The sequence below is a fragment of the Acyrthosiphon pisum genome, chromosome X (genome assembly GCF_005508785.2).
Source record: "Acyrthosiphon pisum isolate AL4f chromosome X, pea_aphid_22Mar2018_4r6ur, whole genome shotgun sequence".
NCBI lineage: Eukaryota > Metazoa > Arthropoda > Insecta > Hemiptera > Aphididae > Acyrthosiphon > Acyrthosiphon pisum.
Window position 1 is genome coordinate 115298777 of NC_042493.1, and position 11014 is coordinate 115309790.

The window sequence follows — 11014 nt, forward strand, 5'->3', positions numbered from 1 at the left end:
AATTATTTAGTCTTTTAATTATTTTATTTAATTTTGCTAGGGTTTTTAAACTGTAAATGAGTTAACTTTATACATAAGCTATGTATACTTTATACATCAAGCTACAGTGTTGTTAACTCACAGTATTACGTAGATATATTTTTGTAAAAATTATTTATATTTATATTTTGGCAATAACTTTAGTCATTCATTTACAATATTCATAATATGTATTATGTATATATTGCAATGATAATATATTTTTATTTTAAGTGCATAATAAATTTATTTTTTTTTTATGTATTTATGATTTGGATCATTTCAACTAATAAATACAGAATACATATTATGTTAAAACAATATGACAATCTAAAAATAAGTTTTATAATAGTATGAATGTTAAATATCATCATATTCAATGATGTCTAATATTAATATTAATTATGTCTCAGCTCAATAAGTGATTATTTTATATGTATGGTGCCTAACCTTGTCTATAATATTTTTTTTATTAAAATATAGTAGTATATTATAGTTAATTAGTAATATTTTTATTTTTTATACTGTATTATTTTTTTTCTGGGAAATCAATGTTTAAAATAAAACACTTGTGTGACATATATTATTAATTATTAAAATGATTTTATTTTCTCACAAGTTTCAGCAATAATATATTGGTAACAGTCTTAAATACTCTTTAATAATTATTGCCCCAAAATATTCTCTGTTAGGTATTTATTGAGGAATGAGAATGACTAAAAATTAAAATATAAATTATAGTTAAGTATTAATGTATTATAATATATTATGGTTTTGTGAGTATTAAATAATAATATTATATAGATGCTCACCTATCCTCAAATAAACTTGTGTGATACACTGATACATATCCAATCCAAGGTGACTGTTGACTGAAAATTAGATCACTCAAAATAATTTTAATTCATAGGCTTTTATCCATAGAAAAAAGTAATAAACATGCATGCGAATCTCAATCTTATCTACCAAAAGAGTGTTTGAAGTCGAATGATCTATGTGTCATTTCTCATTACAATACACAATATGACATATGGATATACCTAACTGTAAAAAATATGAGGTGATGCCACTTTTATAATTCCCAATGTTACAACAAGGATGCCAACAATTTTGCCAGATTGGTAGTTCAGAGATTTTTTGACGGACACTATTTTCTTTATTATGTTGATTGCTGATGGTACAGGATGATTATATATTTATTATTATATTTTAATCATTGTATTTGGAATATTATGTATTGTATTTTATAGATTCTTAAACCTAAACATATCTTTTAGAAGCACTAAAAAAGTTATAACGATATGTTCATAAAATGAGATGTTAAATACCTAATGTCACGTAAAGTATCAATATATATGAGGACATTTTTTTTTTTGAGAGAGAACCAATTTAAAATAAAATAAGTCTGTGAATCGTCCAGTACTTTGTATTCAATTATCCATTTAATGTGTTATGAAATAATGTTTAATTTTTTAACTGTTCTATAATCTATATAATACATTTTAAATTTTGAAAATTGAATTTAGTGTTAAAAGCGAAATGTTACATTGTTAAAATAAATTAATGGTCTGAAAAAAAGGTTATACTTTATATTTAATTTGTTCAAGTATTTAAGCTTCAAGCTAGTACCCACTTTAAAAGATTAAAAATTGTTTGGAGTCCATTTAAAATAACAACATTTTTTATTATTTAAAATTAAAAATGCATAATAAATGTGTGGCGATAACACTGCCAGGGTGTATACTGTACAACTTAAAACACATGGGTAAATTATAGCTATTAATACTTTTGGTATAAAACGATGATTATTTTATTGTTTAATTATTTTAATATCTAAATGAACACAAAATCCGTATAATACTATATTATAGTATAATGATATCACGTATCGAATAATATTGTTATATGACAACGCTATAATAGAACAAAAATAATGAGAATCACAAATTAAAAAAAAACAGCTTAATACGGCTATAATATAATATCATGAAATGAAATCATACATCGTGTTAACTAATCCAACCTATTATGTTAAACATCCATTATCCACGAGTTCTTTTACTAAGTCTGCAATCATTTGACGACATAAGTTGCTAGTGGTCATGACCGGGTAAGGTTCCTTGCTGGGTTCGTCATCCATGTTGATCGTATCTTCGGTATACATGTCTGGAGCCAGCTCCGAGTCACATGTAATGATCGGTATCATATCTAGTGCTACTCCTAGACCGAACACGTTGTATTCACGCACCTCTTCGTATAACCTGCAGTGATATGGTTTATGCATTTATTTATTTATTTATTTGTAAAAGAAATATAGAATCCCATTCATATAGTAAAATCGGTAAATGGTAATATTATAAAAAACAAGCAAAACTGATTTAAAATTGATAAAACAATTAAACTGAGTATATAGGTAATACAATTTTAATTGAAAAGAGTACCTACCGATTTCCGAACAAAGTAGGTACCTACCCTTTACCTACCAGCTATTTAGGTACTATTTAGAAACCATAACTAATGGCTGTTTACTATTCGTTAAATATTTCTACAAGAGAACACGGAGAACCCGGATAGTTATCACGCGGAAGTAAATCTGAAATTTCTAGGACAAAAGTAATAAACTTTAATAATTATTTTTTTAACACTTTTAAATTGGCTTATTCCCGCGGCAGTGAACGGATCATAAACAATAGAACAATATTAAAAAAATTGCAAATAATAGATTAATATAGTTAATTAATTTAATATAGGAGGACAAATTATATTCAATATTATAATATGATTAGTTTAGATAGGTTGTGAGTGGAAATCAGGTAAGGTCACTGTTTTTATCAATAAAACCATTTTTTTTATCCAGTGCCAGTTTTTCAAATTTTATATTTTAGTTGCTATCTCAATTATAAGATTTTTCCACTAATCTACTATCCCATAGGGGGGGGGGGGGTGATAGAATGTATTATATCGAAAAAAATTATTGCGGGAATAACTCTCAAATTTTGTAGAATTGTCGGATTTTTATGACTATTTTTTCATCCGAAAGAAGAAGACTTCCTACAGCCTGCTTTGATCTCTGATTTTGTATTTTATTTCAAATTATTGTATTAAAAAATTGTAAAAAAATGATTTTTATCTTGTGTTTTTTTATACATATTATAAAGTTTGAAAATAAAATATTGAAAAACTGAGATCAAAATTCGATAAATTTGAAAATGATGGCCACTGTTTTCTAGCTTGTAGAAAATTTAATTTGAAATTTAAATGATATAACAAGGGGCTGTGGTTTTATTTAACTATTGTACGAGGGCGTCGTTTTTATTTAAAAGAAAAAAAACATTTTGCAGGTCTGATCAAAGCCTGATTTTAAAAATTTTAGTTATAGAAGCGGAAATAAGCATTTGAATAATGCACAAAATTTGGTGTTTTTCAAACGTATTTTTCTGCCATTATTTAAAGTAAAATAAAAATTTGGCCTTAGATCCAACTTAAAAAAATTTGTCATCTTTCAGATAAAAAAAATATATATATATCAAAATTCAACGTACCTATATCAATATGAGGTGTGAGAGTTTTTCCTGTGAAGTGATTTTCGTTGATATAATACTCCATATCAACACCCCTCCCCCCCTAAATATGTATTAGATAGTAGATTATTGGAAAGTATTATAATTGAGGTATTAACTAAAATGTAAAATATAATTTTTAAATTGTATAGAACTGCGGAGAATTGGAAAAACCAGCACCGGGACACAACGGCGAGTCTATTTCAAATTAAAACACATTTTAGAACATTACTAATTTTCATGTTTTGGTACTTATAACATTAATAAATAAGGCATATTAAGCAAATTTTAATAACTAAATGTTATTGATTTTATATTTAAAAATGTTATAATGATCGTCGATACTTTTTGCGTAATTAATTTTGATTATAAAACTATTAAGATCAATTCTATGCAATTATAGATTTTTTTAAAATAAATCAGTTCCAGGTAAAAATAAAATTGTCATAAGTACATACTTTTGTCGAATATCTGGATAATGATTCAAACAGTCTGTTTGCGTTAAAACACTTACAATTGAATCGTAATATTCTTCCAACAGTTCAGGTAAATACTGTTTTCTTAACTCTACACTGGTACAGCAATACAAAAGACTGACCAAGTCCAATGCTGGAGAGCCATACCTAGCCAACTGAAAGTCTACTATAGACACCTTGAAAATGAATAAAAATCAATTAGGTATTATTTTTTTGTGTTTGAATGACGGGTAATTAATAATGGCACGTCTTATACTTCAGATATACTCCCGTCTTGAGCGTACTGAAACAAAAAGTTGTTCGTCCAACAATCACCGTGACAGAGTACAGCTAACGATTCTTTAGGTGACACCAGTCCCACCATATACCCAAAGAACGATTCGTGGTTGACAAATTTTCGAAATTTATCCAAATATTTTGGTTTCTCGTCTTCGGTCAATTCAGCCTCCAGCTGTTAGAAAAAATATATCGCGCTTATCATTAATAATATAATATAAATTACGTAAAATGCTATGATATTTCAGTATTAACGGTATCTATGTGTATATTTATATACGTGTACCATTTTCTCTGCGTTCTCTGCGGCTTGTCTGTAATATCCTTTGTACCACAATTCATTTTCACTCTTGTAGTACACTTCATTTATTGCATCCGAAATGCATTCTTTAAACTTGTCTGGTTCATCGACTTTCATAGACAGCGATAACCCGTGGAATTTGCCCAAGACTCTGAAAAAAACATTACTCTCCAATTCAGACGCATAAAATAATATTCCCACCAAATCATTACCTTAGTATGGCTCTACAATGGTTAAAATCAAGACCCTTCATTCTGTCCAACATGGTGAATCCTTTGCATCGCATGTCTTCCAATATAACGATATCGCTTTGGGCCAAATAACATTTCGGCACACTGTTAAAAGTTTCAACCAATTTTTTGAGCTCCTAAAGCATTAATGTATTAGCCTAAGCCTTATGATAATAAATATTACAAATATAACTTATAGGTAATCTATATACGGACTTGATATTTCATCAATGCTGTAAACGATTTTGTATAGAATGTTACTTCGTTATTAAATAGTATTTCAGATTTATATGTATTTCTCGCTGCATTATCGGCAACACTGTAGATCAGAGATTGACAGCGGTTTCACCATACAGTCGATCTGTACACATGATGTATAGTTATCACCTCGTTTCGATCTAATGCTATCTGTAAAGTACACAATTCGACCAAACCCAACATAATAAACGTAGGTATTTTATAATATTATTATACAATTTATTTTACATCACTCACGTCGTACGAATTAATTTTTACTGCAGGTTCGGTCTTGTCAATCATGGATTGCAGAAAAACCAAATCTATGTTTTTAGATCCAGACATGATGCAGCGTTCTTGACTACAGGATGCATACGATTAAACTGAAGTTGAATACTCCCGAGAAGACCCGTTCGTCAATTACGAATACATTTTTGTTTATAGGTACTACTTATATATCAATGTGGGGACTGACGCACATCCGTATACACTCACGCAGTTAAGTACAATCAAAAAGACGACCATATAGCTTCTGTTATGTGATAAAAATATAACTTTAATTTTTGTATGGCATTACAAGTTATTATGGAAGTACCAACTACCAAATACCATGTATGATGTATCAGTAGCAAAATTAGTGCATAATATTACTGGAAAAACAATTGTTGATTATGTACAATAATAATTTATATTTTAAACAATCGGTTCGAATAATATAATTGAAAAATATCATTATTGAATTTCCAAGATATGAATACCAGTAAATCACTTTTAGATTCTGCGCGGAGCGATGAATTTTACAAAGATGTGTATTTTTTATTTATTTATTTTTTGTATCTGTTGCCACCTTTTAGGACAGTAAAAATGCTTAGATTTTCTTCAACAGTATCTTTTCTAGTGAATCTAGTTGGTACTTTGGGGGGTCAAAAGTAAAAAGAAAAATGAAGGAAAAACGGGAATTTTTACGCAAAATCGATTTTTGTAAAACGTTTATATTAGAATTTTCTATATACCATAACATTTTAAAAATACTTTGACTTTTTTTCAGCTGTTTACAGACATTTTAATTTTCCAATTTTTTTATTTTTTGTTCTATAAATATCAATATTTTTGAACAACTATAAGTAGGTCTATAAAATATATTAATTGGCAATCATTATTATTTAATTTATCCAACTGTTATTATTGTATTCAGAAATGTTTGAGATACATTTTTTTCACATGACATAATAATAATAATATGTATTAAAAGGGAAAAAGTAATTAAAGAATCTATTGTGATATGTGACCAGTTTGATTCAATCATTCTTTGAATCATTTATGTCACCCACATAATGGGTGAATTAAAATTTAATCAATGCATGAATGATGTATGATATAGAACTAGGAAGTACCTTTATAATATGTGGCTATTATATTATACTTATAAGTTATAACGAACAATTTTCCATAGAGAGGAAATCGTTGTACGTTTGTACTCTGCTTATTAACAGGAACACTAAATAACAATACAAAACCAGATAGTCACAAATGTTCATTATTTTATTTACATCACACAGACATCGATCCTTTACACGCTATAAAATAGTATACAAATAGATAATTTATATGTAAAAAGAAACAAAATTGTCTTAGGAAATCCGAGAATCCGGCAGTCCTACTTTCACTCAATATACCTATACGTTAAATGCATAATACATTAGTACGCAACACTGCAATATCGATTTTCTTGAGGTTCTTAAAACTATTGAGACCCATCACGTTTATAGTGTAGTTAAATAATAGTAATAATAAAAATGAAAAAAAAAACAATAACAATACAATGCCGCGGTGATACACATTGACCTAAAACACGTTCTGTCGCTTGAAAGTCGTCTAGGTCATGGTTGATATTCATCGCAGCCGACCGGCGATTTCCTCTTACAGCCAACAGTAGGATACCAACATAAACCATGGTTAGTTGGTCGCGTTATGACAACGGAAATCATGCTGTTTCATTGGTATACCCGTCGGGCCGTCGGTAAACTGACAGATCTGCAAGCCCATTTTGGAGAGTGGATGACATTTACTGCGTTGATTTCCCCATTTGCCGTAATACTGCATCCAGATGGGAAGTTTTTTCGACGAGTTCAACACTTCGACTTTTAGCCAAGTTTTCCATGGAAATCCGTAGCCACTGTCGTCGTACAATCGCGGTATACGCACGTATTTGTGTTTTCCTGTAAAACGAATCGATATAGAAATAATTTTAGTATTTTTTTATAATTGTAACCTGCAGCGTTGCTGCGACATATCTAGATGAACATTTCATTATCTATTAATTTATCTATAAATAGTAATATGAAATCTATAGTGAATAGATAAAATTAAAAAAAAAACACACATCATTGTAAAATCAATACATTTATCGTTCCACTCAGAACTTAGAACTTCTTTAATACAAAATCTAATCTGCCCTTATTTTTAGAAGCAAAATTAATTATAATGATTTAATTGTTATCACACATACATATCAACATTTAAATCTCTATATGTACTGTCCTCTATGAGGAGACTGTTGAAGAGGTCTGGGGGGGAGGGCGAGGCCCCTAGGCCCCCCTGGATCCGACACTGATTCAGTGGCGACGTAGCGTGTCCAGGAATTTTCAATGGGGGAGGGGTTGCTATAACTAATAATAAACTTAAATGAATTATGGTGGTAATAGTGTAATACTAAAGACACAAATGATAGGGTATTTATCGGACAATAAGGACTATAATATAATTATTAATCTCTACCCCCTGGGCATGTCACTGGTCATATTATTATGTTTGTTCGATGAGAGAATTTTTTCGAACGCATACCGCTTGATGATGCATAATATACGAATATTGTTGTTAAATCTAATATTGAGTTATATTATAATATTATCGCACCTGGAGCAGTCCATAGGCCGTGAGATCCCTTGGCCGCAAACAGCACCGGATGATTGCCCTCGTCTGTAAGGTGCACCACTTCGGGAAACTTAGGTTTTTGCAAGAAGCCTTTACGCACCTCTTGTCGGTTGAAAACGAACTTCCGCCGATTTCGATCGAACCCGATAAAACGCGCCAGCATCGTGCACGGACACGTACATTTCTTCCGGTTCGTCGTAGCCCTGTGGAAAAAGCAAACGGACATAATTAAACATTTAAACCATTGTCATCTATTCACGCAATGGTCTATACCTATAGGACATGCAACAATGCAGAATTTTTTCTTCTATAAAATAATTATTTTGTACACTATTTTGGTTATACCTATTATATATTTTGTCTATACTAAACAAAGCTTTATTTTGAAATGAATATTGAATTTAAATTATTAATAATATATTTAAGTTACAGCAGGGCCGTAGTTAGGGAGAGGGCCAACAGGGCCCACAGATTTATTTCAACATCGAAATAATCCCATTTTCTATTTTCGATTCGATTTTTGCGCTGTTTTTTTTTTTTTTAAATAGAATTTTCAGTTTTAGTATTACGACTTGACAATGATTTAAAATTAATTAAATATTCAATATAAAATAATTGTACAGGTCGTATTTTTATTAACGTTCGTAAATAATATTAATAAATATTACCTACAAAATGTGAAATTTGTATGATTCCCTTCGATTAAAAAAACCCATCCGAAAACATTATTGTAAGCCAAACGCGTTTACGACTTAACTATACCTAAGTGTATGATTTAAATTTTAAAATAATAACACCTTGAATACTAGATGCTATGGATATGGATGCTTTGGATATTTAAAATCAATGTAATATTTAGAATAGTTATTTATTTTAAATAGGCGTGCGCAGGGGGTATGCAGGGTATGCAGCTGCATACCCTGAAGCACTTTGAGCAGCAAAAATCGTTTTTAGAAAAAAAATTTTTGTGCGCAAGAAAAATAATTACTAATTATAGTGCGGCCCAGGAGTGTACATATTATTATGTTTAAACTCGAAACTATTTGTGTATTGTGTATATATTTTATCAGAATTTTACATTCTTAAAATAACTGTCAGGGGGTGCCTGTGGTAATCCAGTGCTTAATTTGGGGGGGGGGAGGGGAGAAAAAAGTACAAAATTGGCTAAACACAGTGTAAACACTGTAAACAATGGGAAATTAAGGCGATTGGGGGGGAGAATGTCCCTTTTGCCCCCCCTCCTCCTGTATCCACCACTGCTTCTGCATAACATAAATTATTTATTATTATGGATGAGTTGTTCATTACTATTTTAAAATCACCACGTATATTTTCTAAACTAATTGTCATGGATATATTATTAGTAAGTACATAAAGTGTAATAACTATTTACTATATTTCATTCAAATTTTGATTAAGACAATAATATATAGGTATACCAACATTTTCAAAAAAAAAAATCATATGCTTAACCACTTATATAATGAAAAGGTTAGCTTACATTTGAAAAAAATAAGTATGTATGTATTTTATCTATATGCGCGAATTGGGGGGGGGGGGCTTGGGGCCGTACCCCCACCTCACAAAAAAAACCTAGGACATACAATTTTTAAATGGTATATTGCAATGGTCTGCTTGCCTTTAATATATTCAGCCCCCCAAGTCAAAAGTTGAAATTGCGCCTATGATTATATCGCCAAAGAACCATTCATTACATAATTGTAACTATCTTTTGAAAATATGGTCTTTCAATGTACTTACATAAACTTTTAAAAAATCAGAATTTTAATATACACACCATACACAATGTCTGTTAAGTCGCCCTGTATATTATAATAGGTAATGGGTATACTTTTATCGTTATGTCCTGTTATATTATGTATAATATCATACGTACATTAAACATGAGACTCATGTGTTCCCAGTCTCCGACATGGCTGCCGAACTCTTTGAGGGTGCCGAAACACCTGTTGTTGAAGACTGGCAACGGGAGCGGACCGAGCAAGCCCATGTCCAGTGTGCATATAGGCTTGCCCTGGCTGAACGGGAAAAACAGCCAATACGACACGTGGAAATGTTTATGACCGCATTGAGTGACGTGCGCGTAGACGGGCACGGTGGTCGTGTTCGGATTCTGCCCGTATAGTACGGAAGTAGTGTTTTCCAGCAGTTGTTCTGAGGTGAAAAAAAGAAAAACAATTGCTGTGACAAATATATTATCATTGAACATGATTCGTACAATATAACATTATTGTTGTCAGGGCTCGTGGTTTATGGCATTTAAATGTTGCTATTTCGATTTGAGAGTTCGTAGTCTTACCGCAAGTGAGCAATAATAATTTCTTGTGCCGTAACTATCAATATGAATATTTTTAAAAGCATATACACCATTGTGCTCACGATAAATTTCATTTTTTAGTGCCACGACTAAAAAGCTACTAGCAAATATTATCATAATATGTTTGATTAATGATTTTAACAACTGGGTTAACAGTCGCATACAATAATAATATACTACTGTCTATGTCAAAAGTGCAAAATACGTATTCAAATGTTTCAATCACCTTTAAATGTAGGTATACCTTGACTGATGAGTAGAATTTGCATTTATTTTGTTGTACATACTTGGGGTTTAGCGCATAATTAAAATATAATATAATATTAATCCTTTCTTGGCTCCAAAAACTGGTTTAATAATAAATTATTATACAATATACCTAGCTGATTCGTAATATAAATATATATAAATTTAGGATATGTATTTTATGGTGAAACAGAGAGATAAAACGCGCTGACATCCTCTTAAATATATTCCATGCAATTAAAATATTGATAACGCGTATCCCATCTTTATTTTCAATCGATATTGTATATGTAAATTTGACAAGTTAATAGGTTAATATGTACAGGACACACGTACAAGATACTGTATAGGTACGTTTATAATAATGTATTGTTCTCGTAGTCTTGGAATTAAAACAT

The 11014-nt window shown here is 30.3% G+C and overlaps 2 protein-coding genes across 2 annotated transcripts; both read right to left on the bottom strand.

The window, feature by feature from the left end:
* Positions 1–1681: 1681 nt before the first annotated feature.
* Positions 1682–5158, bottom strand: LOC100572246. Its single transcript, XM_029492379.1, has 6 exons — positions 5078–5158; positions 4844–4998; positions 4617–4782; positions 4311–4505; positions 4037–4230; positions 1682–2279 (listed from the first exon to the last, which is right to left on the bottom strand). The coding sequence occupies exons 1-6, from the start codon at positions 5087–5089 to the stop codon at positions 2045–2047; spliced, it is 957 nt and encodes a 318-aa protein (XP_029348239.1). The 5' UTR covers positions 5090–5158; the 3' UTR covers positions 1682–2044.
* A 1461-nt stretch (positions 5159–6619) lies between these two features.
* LOC100572155 (putative vacuolar protein sorting-associated protein TDA6) lies at positions 6620–10666 on the bottom strand. The gene is given in 5 exon segments (XM_029492384.1): positions 6620–7317; positions 8015–8159; positions 8161–8235; positions 9930–10207; positions 10597–10666. Coding segments are annotated over 5 exon segments (804 nt in total). The 5' UTR covers positions 10640–10666; the 3' UTR covers positions 6620–7054.
* Positions 10667–11014: the final 348 nt, after the last annotated feature.

Bases quoted from the DNA above. Each gene is read 5' to 3' on its own strand.
- LOC100572246 (XM_029492379.1), bottom strand. The intron at 4,783-4,843 runs GTAATGATTTGG...TGTTTTTTTCAG, and splicing joins CATTGTAGAGCCATACTAAG to AGTCTTGGGCAAATTCCACG. The intron at 4,231-4,310 runs GTATAAGACGTG...TTCATTTTCAAG, and splicing joins AAGACGGGAGTATATCTGAA to GTGTCTATAGTAGACTTTCA.